This window comes from Myxine glutinosa, chromosome 13, assembly GCF_964187855.1.
Source record: "Myxine glutinosa chromosome 13, kmMyxGlut1.1, whole genome shotgun sequence".
Lineage (NCBI taxonomy): Eukaryota > Metazoa > Chordata > Myxini > Myxiniformes > Myxinidae > Myxine > Myxine glutinosa.
The window spans coordinates 20,255,303-20,275,498 of record NC_136273.1 but is presented as its reverse complement, the minus strand read 5'-3'; the positions used below and the strand labels follow the sequence as shown (position 1 = coordinate 20,275,498).

At 46.7% G+C, this 20,196-nt stretch overlaps 1 protein-coding gene across 1 annotated transcript in view; it reads left to right on the top strand.

Moving 5' to 3' along the window:
• The first annotated feature begins 5,039 nt into the window (after positions 1-5,039).
• LOC137438679 (solute carrier organic anion transporter family member 5A1-like) overlaps positions 5,040-20,196 on the top strand; it is a 104,855-nt gene continuing 89,698 nt past the window's right edge. Inside the window, exon 1 of the mRNA XM_068133921.2 lies at positions 5,040-6,117. Within this exon, the coding sequence (XP_067990022.2) occupies positions 5,334-6,117 (784 nt within the window). The 5' untranslated portion in view covers positions 5,040-5,333. The remainder of the gene's footprint in view (positions 6,118-20,196) is intronic.

Genomic DNA, 20,196 nt, shown 5'->3' with positions numbered 1-20,196 from the left:
ATCCCCCCCCCTTGCCCCTCCACTCCTGAACTCCCCCCTTGCCCTTCCCCTCATAAACTCCTCCCTTGCCCCTCCCCTCCTAATCCCCCCCTTGCCCCTACACTCCTAAACTCCCCCCTTGCCCCTCCATGACTAGACTCCCCCCTTGCCCCTCCCCTCCTAAACTCCCCCCTTGCCCCTCCCCTCCTAAACTCCCGCCTCACTCCTCCCCTTCAAAACTCCCCCCCAACTCCTCCCATTCAAATCTCCCCCCATACCATTCCTCTCAAATTCTCCCTCCTCCCCCCTCCTCAAAGTTGCCTCCTCCCCACCTCGTCTCCCTTCTATCTCATGCCTCCACCCCCCCCAACCTTCTACTGTCCCATGCCCCCCCTCAAACAACCCCTCACTCTGCCTCATCCCTTCACCACCAAACCTTTCATCCTCCTCATCCTTCCCTTTCTTGGAACTCTTCTGTAATCTCTGACACACTATCAACTGCTCTCCCTACCCCCCCCTCTCATCCTTCATCTTACCCTACTCCTCCCCTCCCCTGTCCTGTACCCGATGCTCCCCCTCTCTCTTCTTTAACGGTATGGACCTCAAACATCCGGGGCCTTCGCTCAAACCTGACTGATCTCTCCATACAGGTTGCTTCTGACAATCCAGACTTGATCTGCTTAACAGAGACTTTCCTCCTTCAAGATGTCTCTGATTCCTCAATATCTCTTCCTGGTTACTCCCTCTTCCGGTATGATAGACCTGAGCCTCGTCCTGGTGGTGGGGTGGCTATCTTTATCAAAAACTCTCTTCCTCACTCTCCTTGAACTGCCCTCTCTCCTCCTCACCCCCAGGAGTACCTCTGGCTACGGCTTCCTCTCCGCTCCCACCTTTTGTTCATATGTGTTCTGTACCGTCCCCCAAACAGTGATGACTCAATTTACATTTCACTCTCTGACAACATGGACCAACTTCTATCCACTCATCCCAACTCTCTCTTCCTCATATGTGGTGACTTCAACTGTCATCATGCCACCTGGTTGGGTGTGGGTTACTCTCTCACCAGTCATGGCACCTCAGCAAAGGACTTCTGTGACTCACTGGGATTGACACAATCTGTCAATTTCCTGACCCGGATCTCAGCCAATGGAGTTTCTTCTCTTCTAGACTTGGTTATGACAAACTTCCCTCCTAATGTCTGCTGCTCTTCTTCTGCTCCAATCGGTTCTTCTGATCATGTGCTTGTCAAAGTCGACATCTCTCTGGCCATTCTCAGAGAGCCTCCTCAGCGTCGAAGAGTCTGGCATTTCACTCAGGCCGACTGGGACGGGCTTCAAGCAGCCATCAATCGTCTGGATTGGTCTCCCATCTCCACTGCCTCTGACATCAATTCTTCCTGGGAATTCTTCCAAAGCAAACTGATCTCTCTCATGCACAGATTTATCCCATCTCGTCTTCAGTTGTCTTACCCTTCCTCCCGTCCATGGTACACCGAATCTTGTGGTGAGGCAGTTGCCCTGAAACAACTTGCCTTTGCCTCTTGGAAGGCTAATCCAACTGAAGGCAATCTCAGTTCCTTCCACCAAGCTCGGAACAAGTGTGTGTCTACCCTCAGGAGTGCCAGGAAGCACTATCTCTCCTCACTCAAGAATGTACTCTCAAACCTGTCTCCTTCCTCCAAATCCTGGTGGCGTCTGGTCAAATCCGTTTCTGGTGTTTGTTCCCCCTCCATCCCCTCCCTTACCTCAAATGGCCACACAGTTGACATCGCTCGTGACAAAGCCGAATGCCTCAACTCTGTGTTTGCCTCAAAATCTTTAGTCCCAAACCCATCTCTCTCTGTTCCCACCTTTCCCAGTCGAACCCAACTGCTCCTGGACTCTGTGTCCTTCTCTCCTGACAAGGTGGAGGAGTTTTTGTCTAACCTCGACTCTGATTCTGCAACTGGACCAGACGGCATCAGCCCACGGGTCCTAAAATCCTGCTCTGCCGCTCTATCTCACCCTCTCTCTGTTCTTTTCACCCTATCTTTTGCTCAAGGTCATCTGCCAGCATCCTGGAAATCAGCAAACATTACCGCTTTACACAAAAAAGGTGCAAAAACAGATCCTTTTAACTACAGACCAATCAGCCTGCTCCCAATTATCAGCAAAGTCATGGAATCCATCATTGCTTCGGATATGAAATCTTTCCTCTTCTCCAATGGCTTGATCTCTGATCATCAATTTGGATTCAGACCAGGTCACTCTACTCTGGACATGCTGCTTCTCCTGTCTCAACAATGGATGGAGGTCCTCAATGCCAAACAGGAAATCAGAGCTGTCTCCCTTGACATATCACGTGCCTTCGATACGGTCTGGCACCCAGCTCTGCTCACCAAACTCTACTCCTATGGTATCCATGGAAATCTCCATGCATGGCTTGCGGACTTCCTCTCTGGTCGTAGTCAACGTGTGGCCCTGAATGGATTTCTCTCATCTCCCCTTCCTGTTCAGGCTGGAGTTCCCCAAGGCAGTGTGCTAGGCCCTGTGCTTTTTCTGGTCTTTATCAATGATCTCTCCGACTCTCTGGAAAATCCTCTCTATCTCTTTGCTGATGACTCCACTCTCTGCCACTCCATTCCTCTTCCCTCAGATCAGCAGTCTGCAGCCTCCTCACTCTCTGAAGACCTGGACAAAATCACAGACTGGTCAAACAAGTGGAACATGTCTTTCAATCCTGACAAATCTCACACTCTTACTATGTCTCTCCGAAAAGATCGACTGGACAACCCTCCCATCTACTTTCTCAACAATCCTCTCCAAGAAGTTCTGTCGCTCAAGCTTTTGGGTCTCACTATCTGCCATGATCTTTCTTGGGAAAACCACATTTCCAAGCTGGCCTGCAAAGCCAGTCGCCGACTGGGCATCCTCCGTCGTGCGAAGTCCTTCCTAGGCACACCTGAGCTCCTCACCACATACAAGGCTTTCATCCGCAGCTCAATGGAATACTGTTCTCCCCTATGGGCTGGTGCTCCTGCCTCACACCTAGCTCGGCTTCATGCTGTTGAAACCAAAGCTTTCAGAATCATTGGAATCTCCCGCGATGAAGCTATCTCTGAGGGCCTTTCACTCACTCACCGCAGGCAGGTAGGTGGTCTTTCTGTCTTCTACCGACTCCTCTCTGGCCTTGCTCCCCCAGCTCTCTCTGTGCTCTGTCCCCCAAATATTCCTACAGGTCGCACAAGATCTGCCAGCAAGCCTCTGATGGTTAAACTGCCGAAATCTCGGCTCTCTGCTCACCTTCACTCCTTCATTCCTCTTTTCTCCCGCCTCTGGAACAAACTCCCACTCTCCCTTCAATCCCACTCCTCCCTCCAGGTCTTTAAAACAGCTGTTCACCACCATCTCTTATCTTCCCCCATCCAAAACCTTGATCTTTTCTACCCCCACTAATTCACCCCAGATCCACCTTGTTTGTAATTCCAACTTCTTTCCTGGTAGTCCTGGCAGTGTCCATATGTTTTATGCCTCTCCCACCCCCTTTCCCATGCCTCCCCCCCAAAGCCCTCTCCCTCCCACAGATCTCTCGATGTCTCCATGTCTCTCGGTTCCTGCTCTCAAATGTTGTGTTTGTGTCCTTCCCCCTCTCTCCCCATCTTGTCTACCGCTCCCGATGTTATTTGTTTTATGTGTCGGTTTGTCGGTTATGTGTCGGTTTGTCTTTCTGTGTGATAAATGTTCGCTCTTTCACGAGCCTCGATCTTGTATACAAAAAAAAACAAACAACAAAAAAAAAGCTCAATGGAATACTGCTCTCCCCTCTGGGCCGGTGCTCCTGCCTCACACCTCGATCGGCTTCACGCTGTTGAAACCAAAGCTTTCAGAATCATTGGAATCTCCCGTGATGAAGCTGATTCTGAGGGTCTTTCTCTCACTCACCACAGGCAGGTAGGTGGTCTTTCTGTCTTCTACCGACTCCTCTCCGGCCTTGCCACCCCCCTGCTCTGTCTGTGCTGTGTCCCCCAAATGTTCCTGCAGGATGCACATCTGCCAGCAATCCTCTTCCGGTGAAACTGCCAAATCCCAGACTCTGCTAACCTTCACTCTTTCATTCCTCTTTTCTCCCACCTCTGGAAGAAACTCCCACACTCTCTTCAATCCCACGCCTCCCTCCAGGTCTTTAAAACAGCTGTTCACCACCAGGCAACCAAGTGAGGAGTGTTAAGGATGGTGATTTCGAGGAGGAAACCAAGTGAGGAGTGTTAAGGATGGGGATGTAGATGAGGAAACCAATTGAGGAGTGTTAAGGATGGGGATGTCGATGAGGAAACCAATTGAGGAGTGTTAAGGATGGGGATGTAGATGAGGAAACCAATTGAGGAGTGTTAAGGATGGGGATGTAGATGAGGAAACCAATTGAGTAGTGTTAAGGATGGTGATTTAGATGAGGGAACCAAGTGAGGAGTGTTAAGGATGGTGATTTAGATGAGGGAACCAAGTGAGGAGTGTTAAGGATGGTGATTTAGAGGAGGCAACCAAGTGAGGAGTGTTAAGAATGGGGATGTATAAGAAGAAACCAAGTGAGGAGTGTTAAGGATGGTGGTTTAGACTTTAGATGAGGCAACCAATTGAGGAGTGTTAAGGATGGGGATGTAGAAGAGGCAACCAAGTGAGGAGTGTTAAGGATGGTGGTTTAGAGGAGGAAACCAAGTGAGGAGTGTTAAGGATGGTGGTTTAGACTTTAGATGAGGCAACCAATTGAGGAGTGTTAAGGATGGGGATGTAGAAGAGGCAACCAAGTGAGGAGTGTTAAGGATGGTGGTTTAGACTTTAGATGAGGCAACCAAGTGAGGAGTGTTAAGGATGGTGGTTTAGAGGAGGAAACCAAGTGAGGAGTGTTAAGGATGGAGGTTTAGAGGAGGCAACCAAGTGAGGTGTGTTAAGGATGGGGATGTAGATGAGGGAAACCAAGTGAGGAGTGTTAAGGATGGGGAAGTAGATGAGGAAACCAAGTGAGAAGTGTTAAGGATGGTGGTTTATATGAGGAAACCAAGTGAGGAGTGTTTAAGGCGGAGCCTCAGGCACGGGTGCCCAATGGCGAGGTCTCCCGACAGTTCTGCTGCGCCGTTCGCTGCGGTCCTCCTGGCGCGGGATGGAGCGGCCGCGCTTTGTGCTTAACCGCAAGGAATGCCGGTCCGCCCGTGCACTGTCCGCCCGCTCAAGCAACGGAGCTGAGGTGCGGGTGCGCGCAGGGAAGGAGATCGTGCTGCGGAAATGCGCTCGGGTACGCACCAAGGTCGACGCGGCGCTACCTGTAACTGGGCCGGCATTTGGGACGGGGCGCGCTCTCCTATGGCGCGCTGAGCCAGAGCCATGGGCGAGCCGGCGCCTTGTCCTGCGGGTGTGCGGGACGACGCGCCCAGCGAGTCGGACATGAAGTCTAATAGCTTGCCGGAGCTGGACGGGCCCGGGGCTTCGGATTTGCATCGCGTCTCCTCCAAGGAAAAAGAGTTGCCACGAGAAGCAGAGCCGAGCAGGTGTGCGCCATGCAAGCTCTGGCACCCGGCGGACCCGCGCGTCTTCCTGCTGTGCTTGTGCTGCATGACCTTCATTCAGGCCCTCATGGTCTCCGGATACCTGAGCAGCGTCATCACCACCATGGAGAGGCAGTACAGGATGCGCAGCTCCGAGGCGGGTCTACTCGTGAGTAGCTTCGACGTGGGTAGCCTCCTGGTCGTGGTGTTCGTCAGCTACTGCGGCGGCCGCGGTCACCGACCTCGCTGGCTCGCCTCGGGCGGCGCCCTCATCGCCCTTGGTGCCGTGCTGCTCACCGTCCCTCATTTCATCGGTCCCTCTCACCTCACGCTCGAGGACTCGGTGCGGCGCGAGTCCGCGGAGACCGTCGCTCCGGCGGTCTGCGTGGACCGTGAGCCGAACCGTACTCGTGGCCTCGAGACCTCATCGGGGTCTCCGGCCGCGCGCTCTTTTCAAAGCGCGTGCGAGTGGCAGTCTCGGGGCAATGGTCGTCAGCCCCTCTTCCTGGCACTGTTTATGTGCGCGCAGATACTGGTGGGTATGGGGTCGACTCCGATCTACATCCTGGGACCCACGTACTTGGATGATAGTGTGCGTGAGGAGAATGCCTCACTTTACATATGTGAGTGAGTATATATAGGCTTCCCCACACCTAATAACGAGAGAGTCTTGATATAGAGTTTGGTGTAAATCCCAGTCATTTAGCATCATCTGCCATACACATCCAGTACCATACAGTGTAGTACTTCTGTGATTTTAATATGGTGTTTGTAAAACAATGTAACTGGTGTAAGCTATATATGGGACGGCACACTCAAACTTGAACTGAAACATCCCAATCTGCGACTGTGGTGCACCTTTCTCCTCCCCACCACTCCTTTCCTCTCCACCACCCCTCTCTTCCCCACCACCCCTCTCCTCTCCACCACTCCTCTCCTCTCCACCACTCCTCTCCTCTCCACCACTCCTCTCTTCCCCACCACCCCTCTCCTCTCCACCACTCCTCTCTTCCCCACCACCCTTCCCCACCACTCCTTTCCTCCCCACCACTCCTTCCCTCCCCACCACTCCTCTCCTCCCCACCACCCCTCTCCTACCCACCACCCCTCTCCTCCCGACCACTCCTCTCCTCCCCACCACCCCTCTCCTCCCCACCACCCTTCCCCACCACTCCTTTCCTCCCCACCACTCCTTCCCTCCCCACCACTCCTCTCCTCCCCACCACCCCTCTCCTCCCCACCACTCCTCTCCTCATCACCACCCCTCTCCTCCCCACCACCAAAACCAATCCACACTGCGAAGATGGACGCCATTTACAAAGGTGTTCAAGACCATTCAGGAACATTGAATATCTGAAGTTCCAAACAAGAGCAACAACTTAAAGCCAGGCCAATCGCTCCTGGACACCATGGCCTATGGAAGCCTCAACCACCGAATTTGTACTTGCTCTTAAAGTGGGGAATGATGCAATATTAAACATGATTTCTTACAGTACTATTTTATCAAGTGTTGTGGGTAGTGGCAGCTATTGGAAATCAAAAACAAAACGTTGTGCCTTGATAAAGTGAATATATATATATATATTATGAAAGGAGCCGTATCGTCTGTCTGTTTGCCGTGTATAACTTGAGAACGGATTAACGGATTTCAATAAATCAAATTACAGTGGATTCGGGTAGCTCCCGGGAGTGTTTGTGATCCCATTTTTTTTTCTTTTTAATGGGTACATGAACACGCGCGTGTCAAAACTGCAAATACCAACACGTGATGTTGGTTATCCCTGCACGGACAGCAAGATCTCCCAGGAATCCTTTTTTTTTTTTCTCTTCTTCTTCCCCCATAGATTAGCCCATCGCAGCAAAGATTTGTATTTCCGTGAGCGAAGTGACAGGTCTTATATTGTAGTGTATGTATATATATATTGTTGCGGATCTCGGATTACGGCGCTCCCCTTACCGAGGGGGGTTTAATCCCCTCGTATATTAAGCTGGCCGTCCGAGTCCTAGGAGATATCGTGCTCCTTTGCGGGGTTGAGGTTGACCAGGGTGACTGGTCAACGGATTCCCAGATACCTTTGCCCCCCTCTCCGCAAAGCAAGGCGATACTTCTGCTCGAGCCACGGAGAAGATGGAAGATTGCCGAGCGGTTTAGCAATCTGAAGCTCGAGCCGTTAGCAATAAAACGAACCCGATCCTGAGCGTTGGCCAAATCGTGCCACGTATATCAATGGAGAAATCACTAAAGCGACCGGATGAGAGGAAACCCAAAGAATAAGAAGGAAGAACACGGGTTTATTAATTATGTACAAAACCAAAACCAAGGAAGAAACGAAAGGTAAGACTGTACAGGAAGAGGAAGAAGCAGATACACAGGGCAATCCTTAAACACTCTTATTTTATCACACTCCCAGGACAGTACAAACACACTTACACGAAAAGGGTGGTGGTGGTGAGAAGGAAGGGAAGGGTCCTGGCAGGTGGTAGGCGTCGAGGTCCGGCAGATGGCACAGGCGTCGAGGTCCCGCTCCAAGTTCACGCTCCGGTCCACGCTCCAGGTGTTCACTCGTACCGCGGCACGAGCGGCCGGCAGCTTCACGTGGCGTTTAATGTGAGCGGACAATTAATTATATCGCGGGGGGGAAGACTGGGATACGGCGTCCGTAATAGATTGTCCCTTATGCCTTTTGCCAGTTGTGCGCCTCCAATAGTTCATAAACGGCAAGCCAGGACTCCTTTCAAATCGTTCTCCCGGGCACCTCTCTTCTCTCACTCATCTGGCTCATCCCCCGCATCTCTTGAAGTAGTCCCACGCACCCGCTTATATTGGCCACTCGCGTATCAAGCCGCTTGCCTGTTGGATCCGCCTACCGGTGAGCTGGCCTCGGCTCTGAGTGGTCGCGAGCGCTCACCGGTCCGCCTCTTGCTGGGGCGTTGAGGGGCCAAGCCTTCGTTCTTGGCGCTCCGCCCTTCCTCTCCAGCTTGACCGCGTGCGTAATGGCGGCTGAGCCAGGCAGCGAACGCTACTGGCAAGCAAGGGAGCCCGATTTGGAGGAAGGCTATGCCGCAATATGACTTGAAAAGGGGGCCTACTCTTATTTAATTAATACAACGCAGATTCAACTATTGGGAACAGATCCTTACCTGAAACACATACTAATGAAATAACTAAAGAATATCCTATGGTGTTCTACGTGTTGCTCGTGGCCTAACTATGGTGCGATCTTTGACCTTTAACCCCAAAATGGGAATATTTACAGGGGATTATTTATAAGGGATATTACAATATTTACAAAGTGGAGGGTTCTAAAAACCACAGGAATATATACATATATATATATATATACAGTCACGTGAAAAAGTAAGTACACCCCATGTAAAGTTTTGACTTTTTCAACCATATTTCAACATACAGCTATTTGATCTTCATTTCAACAATATTGATAGATAAAGGTGATATAATATAACAAATATCATGAAACATTTACATTTTGTAGTCCATTGTATAATTTAAATAAACATAAATGCAAATTTCGCATGTGGAAAAAGTAAGTACACCCTTGGCTCTAATAGGTGGTATTGCCCCCTTTGGCAGAAACAACCTCAAGTAGACATTTCTTATAACTGTCGACCAGTCTCTGACATCGACTGGGAGAAATTTTTGCCCACTCCTCCATGCAGAATTCTTTCAGCTGTGCGATGGTTGAGGGGTTTCTTGCATGCACAGCTCGTTTCAAATCCCCCCACAACATCTCGATGGGATTTAGATCCGGGCTTTGACTTGGCCATTCCAGAACCCTCCATTTCTTTCTTTTCAGCCATTCCTTGGTGGATTTACTAGTATGTTTAGGGTCATTGTCATGTTGCAAGGTCCACCTTCAGTTGAGCTTCAACTTTCCGACAGATGGCCTCACATTATCCTCAAGCACCCTCTGGTACAATGAAGAATTCATAGTGGCTTATATGATGGTGAGCTGCCCAGGCCCTGATGCAGCAAAGCTGCCCCAAACCATAATATTTCCACCACCATGCTTTACAGTTGGTATCAGGTTCTTGCGGTCGAATGCTGTCTTTGGTTTTCGCCAAACATGTCTTCTGGTACTGTGGCCAAATAGTTCCACCCTTGACTCATCTGTCCAGAGCACATTGTTCCAGAAGTGCTGGTCTTTGCCTAGGTGTTCATTGGCAAACTTTAGTGTTGCCCTGATGTTCTTTCTGGACAGCAAAGGTTTCCTCCTGGCACACCTCCTGGTGTTGGCTTAGCGGTTAGGGTGCCAGCTTGGGATCCTAAGGTCCTGGGTTTGAATCCCGGTCGATCGCTGAATTAACGCCAGGGGGGTTGACTCAGCCTGTCATCCTTCCGAGGTCGGCAAATTGAGTACCAGCTTGCTGGGATGAATGATCACGGTGTGTACCCCGATTTAGAACAGGTACACCGTATCCCTGCGCATCGTAAGAGCGTGACCAAGGGTTGTTGTCAGGAAGGGCATCCGGCCATAAAACATTGCCTCAAACAGGGAACCATGGTTGTCATGGGGCCCGCAAGGCTAACCCCTGCTCTAGCGGGGAAAAATGGCCTTAAAACGATCATTCATTCATTCACACCTCCCATGTAGATCAAATTTGTGCAGCCTCTTGCTAATTGTAGACTCGTGCACTTTGACATCAACAGTGGCAAGAGCTAGCTGTAGGTCCCGTGATGACATTCTGGGGTTCTTCGAGACTTTTCAGCATCTTGCGGTCTGCTCTCGGGCTGAACTTGCTGGGGCGGCCTGGCCTGAACAATTTGGCAGTTGTTTGGAATCTTCTCCACTTGTGGATGATCTTCCGGACAGTCGAATGATTGATTTCAAATTGTTTGGAGATCTTTTTAAATCCCTTCCCAGACTCGTAGGCATCTATAATCTTCTTTCTGAAGGCCTCAGAGAGCTCTTTTGATCTCGGCATGGTGACGCCACACACTTCAACAACAAAGAGCAAACCAAACGAAATGTCTGAGGTTTAAATAAGACAGGTTCCTCCAAGATCCTCTCTAGCGATGTTCTCATCATTTGCACCTGAGCTGGTGCACCTGATTCTAATTTTAGGTATTTGAAGTAGTGATAAATGTAGGGGTGTACTTACATTTTCCACATGCGAAATTTGCATTTATGTTTATTTAAATTATACAATGGACTACAAAATGTAAATGTTTCATGATATTTGTTACATTATATCACCTTTATCTATCAATATTGTTGAAATGAAGATCAAATAGCTATGTTGAAAAAGTTGAAAGTATGTTGAAATATGTTGAAAAAGTCAAAACTTTACATGGGGGTGTACTTACTTTTTCACGTGACTATATATATATATATATATATATATATATATATATATATATATATATATATATATATATATATATATGGGCTGGCTGAGCCCCACACAAATATTTCATGAAAGAATATAGTAATCTGAGTTGCAATAAGTAGTGGGTTACACAACTAAACAGTACTCAGGGTTACACAAAGAATGACGGAAACAATTTGGCGTTTAATTAGTTAACTTCAAAGGAGAAATGGGGAATTGGAAGCCGCAGCACATGTAGCGTGTGTGTGTGTGTGTGTGTGTTTGTGTGTGTGTGTGTGTGTGTATGTGTGTATGGCATCTCTCTTTGTTGTATGTGTGTGTTCTATGCACAGCCACATATTTTAAGTTGCAAACTCCAAACTCTTGGTACAAATACAACTTTGTGTGTGGGGGTACCAAAAGCTATGTTGCTGCGGCTTCACGCTGGGATGTAGGGAGCTGGGTTATGGGGTGGGGGGTAGCGCCACCCGGTGGTTGTGACAGAGGGTATTACCATTTCCTTGATTTACCTGGGCAACGCTGAAGTTGAAGCACTCTTCACATGGGTAAATTTGTCCTCCTTCCCTTTCCCTTCTCCTCTCCCTCCCCCCGTCCCCCCAACGGAGGTGCCTGTAAAACCCCTCCCCCCCCAAAGATACAGTACATCTCTCCCCTTTCACCTCCCCTCCCAGCCCCTCTCCCTTGCTCCTCACCTCTCCCTTGCCCCTCCCTTCCCCTTTTCCCTCTCCCTGTCACTTCCCCCTCTTCCCTTTCCACCTTTCCCCTTCCCCCTCCTTTCCCATTCCCCTCCCCCTTTATCACTCCCCCTTTATCACTCCCCCTTCCCCTCTCCTCCCCCTTCTCTCTCACACCCCCCCCCCCTCCCCACAGGGCAACGTCGGGTACTTCAGCCGAATGTGTAGCCGCATGATCATTTAAGCGGTGAAGCCGCTTCAAGATTTGGCTATGTCCGTCCGTCCGTCAAAAATGAAGAAGAAACTTTCCACCACACTGTGTTTAATTATAAAGCATTCTAATGCGTTCTAAAGGGGAATTCTAATGGGTTCTAAAGGGTAATTCTAACGCATTTTAAAGGGTAATTCAAAAGTGTTCTAAATGGTAATTCTAAAGGATAATTCAAAAGGGGAATTAGAAATGGTAATTCTAAAGGATAATTTGAAAGGGTTCTAAAGGGCAATTCAAAAGGGGAATTAGAAATGGTAATTCTAAAGGGTAATTCTAAAGAGTCCTAAGGGTCATTCTAAAGAGTCCTAAGGGTAATTTGAAAGGGTTCTAAAGGGTCATTCTAAAAAGTCCTAAGGGTAATTCTAAAGAGTCCTAAGGGTAATTTGAAAGGGTTATAAAGGGTAATTCTAAAGAGTCCTAATGGTAATTTGAAAGGGTTCTAAAGGGTAATTCTAAAGAGTCCTAAGGGTAATTCTGAAGGGTAATTTGAAAGGGTTCTAAAGGGTCATTCTAAAAAGTCCTCATGGTAATTCTAAAGAGTCCTAATGGTAATTTGAAAGGGTTGTAAAGGATAATTCTAAATAGTCCTAATGGTAATTTGAAAGGGTTCTAAAGGGTAATTCTAAAGAGTCCTAAGGGTCATTCTAAAGAGTCCTAAGGGTAATTTGAAAGGGTTCTAAAGGGTAATTCTAAAGAGTCCTAAGGGTAATTCTAAAGAGTCCTAAGGGTAATTTGAAAGGGTTCTAAAGGATAATTCTAAAGAGTCCTAAGGGTAATTCTAAAGAGTCCTAAGGGTAATTTGAAAGGGTTCTAAAGGATAATTCTAAAGAGTCCTAAGGGTAATTTGAAAGGGTTCTAAAGGGTCATTCTAAAGAGTCCTAAGGGTAATTCTAAAGAGTCCTAAGGGTAATTTGAAAGGGTTCTAAAGGATAATTCTAAAGAGTCCTAAGGGTAATTTGAAAGGGTTCTAAAGGGTCATTCTAAAGAGTCCTAAGGGTAATTTGAAAGGGTTCTAAAGGATAATTCTAAATAGTCCTAATGGTAATTTGAAAGGGTTCTAAAGGGTAATTCTAAAGAGTCCTAAGGGTCATTCTAAAGAGTCCTAAGGGTAATTTGAAAGGGTTCTAAAGGGTAATTCTAAAGAGTCCTAAGGGTAATTCTAAAGAGTCCTAATGGTAATTTGAAAGGGTTCTAAAGGGTCATTCTAAAGAGTCCTAAGGGTAATTTGAAAGGGTTCTAAAGGGTCATTCTAAAGAGTCCTAATGGTAATTTGAAAGGGTTCTAAAGGGTCATTCTAAAGAGTCCTAATGGTAATTTGAAAGGGTTCTAAAGGGTAATTCTAAAGAGTCCTAAGGGTCATTCTAAAGAGTCCTAAGGGTAATTTGAAAGGGTTCTAAAGGGTAATTCTAAAGAGTCCTAAGGGTAATTCTAAAGAGTCCTAATGGTAATTTGAAAGGGTTCTAAAGGGTAATTCTAAAGAGTCCTAAGGGTCATTCTAAAGAGTCCTAAGGGTAATTTGAAAGGGTTCTAAAGGGTCATTCTAAAGAGTCCTAAGGGTAATTTGAAAGGGTTCTAAAGGGTCATTCTAAAGAGTCCTAATGGTAATTTGAAAGGGTTCTAAAGGGTCATTCTAAAGAGTCCTAATGGTAATTTGAAAGGGTTCTAAAGGGTAATTCTAAAGAGTCCTAATGGTAATTTGAAAGGGTTCTAAAGGGTCATTCTAAAGAGTCCTAAGGGTAATTTGAAAGGGTTCTAAAGGGTAATTCTAAAGAGTCCTAAGGGTAATTCTAAAGAGTCCTAATGGTAATTTGAAAGGGTTCTAAAGGGTCATTCTAAAGAGTCCTAAGGGTAATTTGAAAGGGTTCTAAAGGGTAATTCTAAAGAGTCCTAATGGTAATTTGAAAGGGTTCTAAAGGGTAATTCTAAAGAGTCCTAAGGGTAATTCTAAAGAGTCCTAAGGGTAATTCTAAAGAGTCCTAAGGGTAATTCTAAAGAGTCCTAAGGGTAATTCTAAAGAGTCCTAAGGGTAATTCTAAAGAGTCCTAAGGGTAATTCTAAAGAGTCCTAAGGGTAATTCTAAAGAGTCCTAAAGGGTAACTCCAAAGGGTTTCATTCGTTTCTAGGCTCGGCGTATTTCATATTAAACATGCCAATCTAAATCTCTTCCTTCGGACAGGGGTGTGATCTTTTTATATATATTTTTTACTCTGCTTGCCTGTCAAAGAAAATTGAAAATAATTCCAAACAGCAAACCTACTGTTTTTAAGGACACTGTTACAACAGGGAGGAATAACTAATGTGATGTGTTAGATAGGGTGGTGTAATAGACGCTGGGTAAAATGGCGATAAAACATGGAATTCATTTTTTGCTCACCTGGAGCGAACTTCAGGGGAGCTTGTGCGATGACTCGTCGTCAGTCCGTCCGTCCGTCCATCAGTCAGTCAGTCCGTAAACACTTGCAGCTTCTTTTCCGAAACCGCTGATGGGATTGCGACCAAATTTAGCACAAATGATATGTGTTGTGTTGTGACTAAAGTTTGTTCACGGCATTAAAAAGATCGGGATCTAAGGGGGTCTACAGGGGGTGAAAGTTGATCCAGGTTTGACCCCCCAAAATAGGAATTTGCTTTTTCTTCTGAAACTACACACACTATTTCGATGAAACTTTACCACAACGTTCTGTTCATCAGCCGTGATGTACCAACGTTTGTTGCCGGCATTTAAAAATTTGGGGTCTAATCACCCGTGATGTACCAATGTTTGTTCAAAGCATTAGAAAAATTGGGGTCTGAGGATGGTTGAGGTTGTTGCCCTATTGGTTCACGAGTTATCAAACAGAGTGACCACTATATTTGTCATGGGTGTATGTCTGTGTGTCTGTCTGTCTGCAGCATAACTACCCGATGATATCATCCGATCTTGATGAAACTTGGGTGGGAGGTTGATATCATGATCTAGTTGTGTCCTGCCTAGAGTGGGCGTATTGCACACATTGTGGGCGGACCACGCCCCAAAAAGATGTCTTTTTAGGGGGTAATCGAGTTCAAGTTACATCTTCTCCGAAGACGTTGGTGGAATCTGACAGGGGTTTCGGTATTTGGTTAGGCCAATGTCATGTGTCTAGCCCCACGGAGCTCGATTTTTCATTTTCGCCCCAAGGTCAAGGTCACAAGGTCACAAAATTTAGAAAAGTCGATTTTTGATGGTTTTGTTACATTGTTCGCTTCCTGATAGGGTGAAATGTCGTACATGATCTTATATTATCACATACATCATGAAATATAAGTTTTCCAACAAATTTCAGAATCTTCGACCTTTGACCTTTGAAGGTCGCAAAGGTCAAATTTTCAAAGTTGTCGGAATCTAACCGAATTTTCAGTATTGTGTAGCTAACTAACCTCATAACTGATTATACATTATTTTCTATCTCATTTCAAGGTCAGTAACCTTCGTTTTTACATTTCCGGGCCAGCACCACACACAATTTCGTACAGCTGGCTCTTAAAGGCCTGCGCACGCAGCGCATTGAGGCCCTTTGTAAATAGGCATGTACACCGCATGTCGGGGGCTGACACCTGCCACGTGGGCCCCCAACCCCCCAGTCCGGGCCTGTTTCGGTTATAGTCCGTCCTTTATCATTGAATACCGCTCGCTCGTGGACCATCGTTGTCTCCTGACCTGTGTTTTTTAATTTGGTGTTGGGGTGACACAGGCATGATGGGTCAAATGGCATCCTCTATCTAATTTTCTGGTTGTTTAAGTGTATGCATATACATATAATCCAAGGCTTAAAATTCCTTTGATGTACATCTGGTTGTTCCGTGTTCCCTATGTAGCAATGGTGGACAGTGCTCTGATGACAATGCCTCCAAGGGAACAGCACAATCTTGTGCAGCCTCATCAAGCCAATTGGTGTTGATCTATATGTCTTTGTCTTTTTCTCCTTTTTTTCTTTTATATGAGGTGAAGTCCAACGGTACCAAGCTTCTGCCCTATCTTCACCACAATACTCCCCCACTTCCCTGTCTTCAGTCATCCTTCTCCACTCTCTAATCACTCCCACCCTATTGATATCACTCCTCTCCTGCCATCTCAACCACGGTTTACTTTTTCCTCTTACCTTGCTCCCTCAACTTATCAGCTCTCTTTGCCATTCTCCCTTCCCTCCATCTGCACCGTGTCCAGCCCACTTCAGCCAGCATTTCCCCAATCTCCCCGTCAAGCTTATCTGCACACCAATCTCCTCCCTCAGTTCATCCATCCTCCTCATATCCACCCTCTTCACTCCCTCAATCCATCTGACCCAGTTGTTCTCGCAGACCTGAAAGCTCTGGTGTTGTCTCTCTGTCATTGCCACGGTTTTGAGACCATAAAGGTAGGCCAGCATCACACAAGTCACCAAAACTTTCCCTTGAAAACAGAATTTACACAGTGGATCATTTGCCTTTAACCACTGAAAGGCAGGAATAATTTTAGCAGGTCGTACATACTGGTACATGCCGTGACCTTAGTAACTCTGCTTTCTCTTAGCTTCATGTGGACAATCAGAGCTTGTGCAGGCAACCTAGGCAGTAGGGTGCACACAAGATTGCGATCTGTGCTTACGTTTACTGTTGGCACGTGAATTGCACGTTGCTTGGCACGAGGGGGTTGCCACCGTCTTCATGAAGTGGAATCCTCAGTGAGATCGGCCCAATTTCCAATAGATTTAGGTCCCACAAGTCAGTTGGGATATCCACAAGATCCAAGTTGTTGGTTTTAGCCTGAGCAGGCATTTTCCCTCGTTTTGGAGCACAATCACAAGTTTTCCAGACCTAGATTTTCCCCTTCACACTAGCATGCATACACATGAGTAGAAAAACTTCCTTAGATGCTTTGCTGTAGTGATGTTGAATTGCAGTACCATTTGGCGGTACATTGGACAATGATGGCAAACGCATATGTAGTGAGGACCTTGTTTGGTAGCAGCAATAAGAACCTTAGACAAATGCGTTATACTTTCTGTACCAGAGTGTCTTTTCTCTTTTTCTTGGTGGGACTCCGACAGTCGCTTGGTTGTGTGGGCCTGGACTTCTCACCGTCTCTTTGCCTCTTTTTCTTGGTGGGACTCCGACAGCCACTTGGTTGCGTGGGCCTGGACATCTCGCCGTCTCTTTGCCTCTTTTTCCTGGTGGGACTCCAACATTTACATGGTTGCGTGGGCTTGGACGTCTTGCCGTTTGTTCTCTTCTTTGTCCTAGTGGGACTCCGACAGCGGCGTGACTGTATAGGCCTGGGAATCTCACTGTCTCATCTTCTTTTCTCGTGTTTCTTTGCGTTTCCAAGCACAGTACATGTGTGTTTTTGTTTGTGAACCTTGCACAACAGGCATGACTGTAACCAGACAAAGCCCATGAGTCACACAGAACAGTCCAGAGCTGACGATGCTCCACTGACATGTCTTTTTTGTCACCATCAAAGTTTATCCATGCATTTGCCCAATTACAAACCTTCTGCCAACTCCTCTCAAAATTTATTACGATTTTGTCCAAGCACTGCAAAACTCGAGATTCTTGGAAGCGTTAGGAAGGCGATTTGTGTTCTACAGTGTTCAAGCATATAATTAAAATAAGATTGTGAAGGTCGTTAAAAAAATTAGTTCCGGAAGTTTACCGCCATTGACACAGTTGACACAGTCACACACAGTATATTGACACAGTCTATTACACCACCCTATCTAACACGTTACATTAGTTATTTGTGCTTGTTGTTTGTGTCCTTTATGCCATCCTTAAAAACAGTAAGTTTCCTTTTTAGAATGATTTTCAATTTTGTTTGACTGCCAGGCAGCCAGAGTAAAACAAGAGTGACCACACTGCAGTCACAACCTGTGACAAAAAATATATACTTTTTGCCTCCTCTGTCCATTCATCTCACTCATCCTTGCTGTTGAAGGTATTATTCAAGTCATATCCGAGGGTCTTCATGGTTTGGTTCAATATTAATTACATCTCTAATGGGTAGCTGTGTCTGGTTTCAGGCAACTGTTACACCCGCTCCATACGGGAGTGGCAGGAAGGGTCATGTTATTATCCTCTACTAGCAACGGTACCCACCCTACGGGCGGGGCTTCAATTGGGAAGCCCAAATGAAAAGGCAAAATATCAGAAATTGAAGGCTTTTATTTTATTTTAAACGATTCATATAAACATCCGTTGAATCTTATCACATGCAAATCATCAAAATCTAAACAGTACATGGCACCCATTTTGAAAATAGATTGAATTCTGCAAAACGGAAGCGGCTGCTACACGTCTTTCTCAGTCGCACGTTTATGTGTGAAGAGTGTGCGCCGAATCTGTAACACGGAAGCGGCCGCTACACCTGTTTCTCAGTCGCTTTGCACACACTGCCATGTTACTTCAGAGCCGCACGTTTATATCGGAAGAGTTCGTCAGGAGTCGATCTACTCTCTCCTGGTACGTAGAATTTCAACAAAAGCCACATCACTGTTCATATCGGTAAATATTATTCCATCGTGTTTGTAAAAACTGGAAAATTGGGAAATATTGGAAAAACAATATTGCCTATTTTACTTCAAGGGGTCCTAGGAATACCCACCCAAAATATCGTTGTGATCGGTTCAGTCGTTTTTGCGGTACCTTCGAACGGACGGACGGACATTTGGTGAATTATAGTAAGATGGGATATCTAGATTGCAGTAGATCTAGGCTTGGGGCTCAAGAATGTCAGGGGTGTGTTCAGTTACCAAGTTTCTTGTAGAGCGCCCACCAAGTGGCTTCAGCACTCGAGCAAGCACTCTATTCAGAACTGTTGATACACAACGACTGGCTTGGCAAGCGCTAGCTAGCGGCTTGGTAACTGAACACACCCCTGACGTTCTTGAGACCCAAGTCTAGATCTCCGGGTTTCTTTCGTTTCAGGTTAGTGTTAATTCAGGGGAAAATATTGCCTCATGGCTCAGCTTACATTCTCTAATCTGTCTCATTAACCTTGTGCAGTGTCTGTCCCGTGTTCCCATGTGAATGAATAAGATTAGATAGATAAGATTCATTGTGATTCCGAACATAGGATTTATTTATCTATTTTAGATTTGTTGTGTGTCTCTGTGTCTCTGTGTGTCTCTCTCTCTCTCTCTCTCTCTCTCTCTTGAAAACCTGTACGTGGCCATTCGAGGTACGGTAATTTGCCATGAAGCACGAGTGAATTGGCTTTAAAAAACGAAACTAAAGCATTTAAGATGTTTGAAAAGGATTGGCTAAACACTATTTTGTTAAGGAGGTGCGTATGGATTTGACTAAACCTTACTGCTAATTTAATACTCGGTCGAAGCAAAGCCATTGGAAATCTGAGGCAACAAAGCCGGACAGTGTATAATCAGCAAAGACCTCCAGGACTAATGTGTTCGGCACACCAGAAAACCAAGATGGTGGCCATATCATTTTGGCTCGGTGCTATGGTGGGTGGAGTCAAGCGACAGATGTGGGTGGGGTCAGTCAGCTGTCCGACCAATGGGTGCACATTTCAAAAATCGACCACCAATAAGAACCCCAACAACAACAGCAGTGGCAACTATCGGGGATGCCTCTTTGCGTTGGCTGTACCCACAACGCAAGTCAAGGACCAAATCGTCTCCATTCTTCCCTGATGCCCGAATTCATCAGCTCAGTGCAGTCATGATCGGAGTGCCGATTGGTTCCCATGGACTGGCCCTCTTGTCTCTGTCCCTTCTTTCTCTCTCACTGTCTCTCTACTCTGTTGTGGCCTTGACTTTGTGAAGGCTGGGGTACACCATTTTGTTTTGGATGTGGGGGATCTCTGGGTCACTCCTGGGAGGTCGATCAGCTGTCTCCATGCCGCGGGGCTGTTCGAGAGAACTGTCCAGGGCTATACTACAACAACAACTACAACAACAACAACAACAACAACAGCAACGTGAAGCCCTTGTAGATCTGTGACATGTCGTAGGTATAAAAGTTTTTCACTCCTCTATGCGCCTGTGGAATTGGGACAATTTCAGAGTCCAAGTACTGCTAAACAGCAGGTTTGTTTTCCGATTCACAATCTGATTTGTGTTCAAAATATTCCATTAAATATAAATAAAGTTGTTCCTCGATCATAAACTGATTTTTGTGGATGGGCGGACGGACGGACCGACAGACAGACAGACAAGTGAACCCATTGCTTAACCTCTCGCTTCACATGCATATGGGGTAATAATCAAGAGCCTACCCAGTTTCAGGCGACATTTCACCTACTTCCCAGCGAGCTTCCTCAGGCCAATCAACCCCCAAGCTTCTGCACGTATCCACTTTTATTCCTGAGGCTACCACTCATTTTCGATCACGTGCCGGGTGCGTGGGGTCAGTTGGAGTGGTTTTTTTTTTTTGCCAAACCTTAAGCAATA